Genomic DNA, 2,106 nt, shown 5'->3' with positions numbered 1-2,106 from the left:
TGTAAGAGGTATCTTCAAGTACATGAAAGAATTCATGCTGCAGAGAAACCCTATAAATGTAATCAATGTGGTAAAGCCTTTGCATGTAATAGTTACCTTCAAATCCATGAAAGAACTCATACTGGTGAGAAACCCTATAAATGTAATCACTGTGGTAAAGCCTTTGCGTGTAACAGCAATCTTCAAAAGCATGAAAGAATTCATACTGGAGAGAAACGGTATAAATGTAAACAATGTGGTAAAGCGTTTGCATATAGCAGTAATCTTCAAAAGCATGAAAGAACACATACTGGAGAGAAACCCTATGAATGTAATCAATGTGGTAGAGCCTTTACATGTCACAGTAGTCTTCAAATTCATGAAAGAATTCATACTGGAGAGAAACCCTATAAATGTAATCAATGTGGTAAACCCTTTGCACGTAAAAGGTATCTTCATATTCATGAAAGAATACACACAGGAGAGAAACCCTATAAGTGTAATCAATGCGGTAAATCCTTTGCATATAGCAGTAGTCTTAACAAGCATGAAAGAATTCATACTGAAAAAAAAATTCCCCCAGCCATCTAAGAAAGAGGAATAACTGCATATCAAATCTTTTTCCCCACTGAGCTTTCTCACTGGTGTTTGATTAAGATTACTAGATCCATTCCTTCTTTAAAATATTGTCTCCTTTTCAAATTTTATATGTATTATCATCACAAAATACAGGAATACCATATAATTTGAATAATAAAATTTTGTGAATGAAAATACTTATGTGTCATTGATTATTTTTTGGATTATATTAGTTTATTCTGGTGCCTAAAACTTGTCCTTAGCACTTTCACAGAAACTCAAATGCCCGAGAGTTCTCTCAGAGAGTAAAGGTGGTTGCTGGTAAGCTTGAAGTTCATTCTCTTGGATAGCCACATTAGTCATGCAGGTTTTTCTCTGAGTACTACACTTGGGTTGTATGTACACCCACATACCAGAACATAATATAAATATTGTTGAAATCTAAATAAGGGTCAGTGAGTTCACTCACCAGGTGCTGCCAAACTTAACTAGCTTGGTTTGACCTCTGGTATACATATTGAGGACATAGAGAATAGACATCTCTAAGTTTTCCTGTAACTGGCATATGCACACTATTGCATAGGTATATACACATAGTTAAAAAGTTTAAAAGAGATTAAATTAGCAAAGCAAAGAAATTAACCAGGATAATATGAATATATTTACTAGTTGTAGTTATTATATTTTAAAATTCTAAGAATTCTTAGTGTTCAAAACAATTAGTGTTTAAATCTTTCTTTTTTAAAAGGATTTTATTTATGTCTGTGAGTAAACCATTTCTGTCCTCAGACACACCAGAAGAGGGTATCAGATTTCATTACAGGTAGTTGTGAGCCTCCATATGGTTGCTGGGAATTGAATTCAGGACCTCTGGAAGAGCAGTCAGTGTTTTGTTTTTGTTTTTTTTCGGATGTTTTGTTATTTACAATATCTCCTTTCCCAGATTCCCCTAAAAAAAAAATAAAAACAATCCCCTGTTCCCTTCCCCCTCCCCCTGCTCACTATCCCACCCCTTCCTGCTTACTGGCCCTGGCATTCCCCTACACTTGGGCATAGAACCTTCACTGGGCCAAGGTCCTCTCCTCCCACTGATGACTGGCTTGGCCGTCCTTTGCTATACGCATGCTGTTGGAGCCATTAGTCCCACCATGTGTGCTCCTTGGTTGGTGGTTGAGTCCCTGGGAGCTCTGAGGGTACTAGCTAGTTCATATTGTTGTTCCTCATAAGGGGCTGCAAACCCTTCAGCTCTTTGGGTCCTTTCTCTAGCTCCTTCATTGGGGACCGTGTACTCAGTCCAATAGATGGCTGTGAGCCTCTACTTCTGTATAGTTGGGTACTGTCAGAGCCTCTCAGGAGTTCTTAACCACTATACCACTTATAGTTCTTAACCACTATACTTCTCTCCAGCCCTCCTGTTTAAATCTTATTTCATTTTCTGATTCCTAGATAGTACAATTTAAAAATAGATCTCAGCTGGATGGAGTGGTGCACACATGTAATCCTAGCACTTGTGAGAGAGGCAGGTGGATTTCTCTGACTTTGAGGCTA

General features: G+C 37.7%; 1 protein-coding gene across 1 annotated transcript in view; it reads left to right on the top strand.

Annotated features, from left to right (window-relative positions):
• LOC116075010 (zinc finger protein 120-like) overlaps positions 1 to 753 on the top strand; it is a 3,650-nt gene extending 2,897 nt beyond the window's left edge. Inside the window, exon 3 of the mRNA XM_031347950.1 lies at positions 9 to 753. Coding sequence (XP_031203810.1) covers positions 9 to 570 — 562 coding nt within the window. The 3' untranslated portion in view covers positions 571 to 753. The remainder of the gene's footprint in view (positions 1 to 8) is intronic.
• Positions 754 to 2,106: the final 1,353 nt, after the last annotated feature.

This window comes from Mastomys coucha, unplaced genomic scaffold (genome assembly GCF_008632895.1).
Source record: "Mastomys coucha isolate ucsf_1 unplaced genomic scaffold, UCSF_Mcou_1 pScaffold3, whole genome shotgun sequence".
Classification (NCBI taxonomy): Eukaryota; Metazoa; Chordata; class Mammalia; order Rodentia; family Muridae; genus Mastomys; species Mastomys coucha.
The sequence above is the reverse complement of the archived record's forward strand: the minus strand, read 5'-3'. Positions and strand labels throughout refer to the sequence as shown.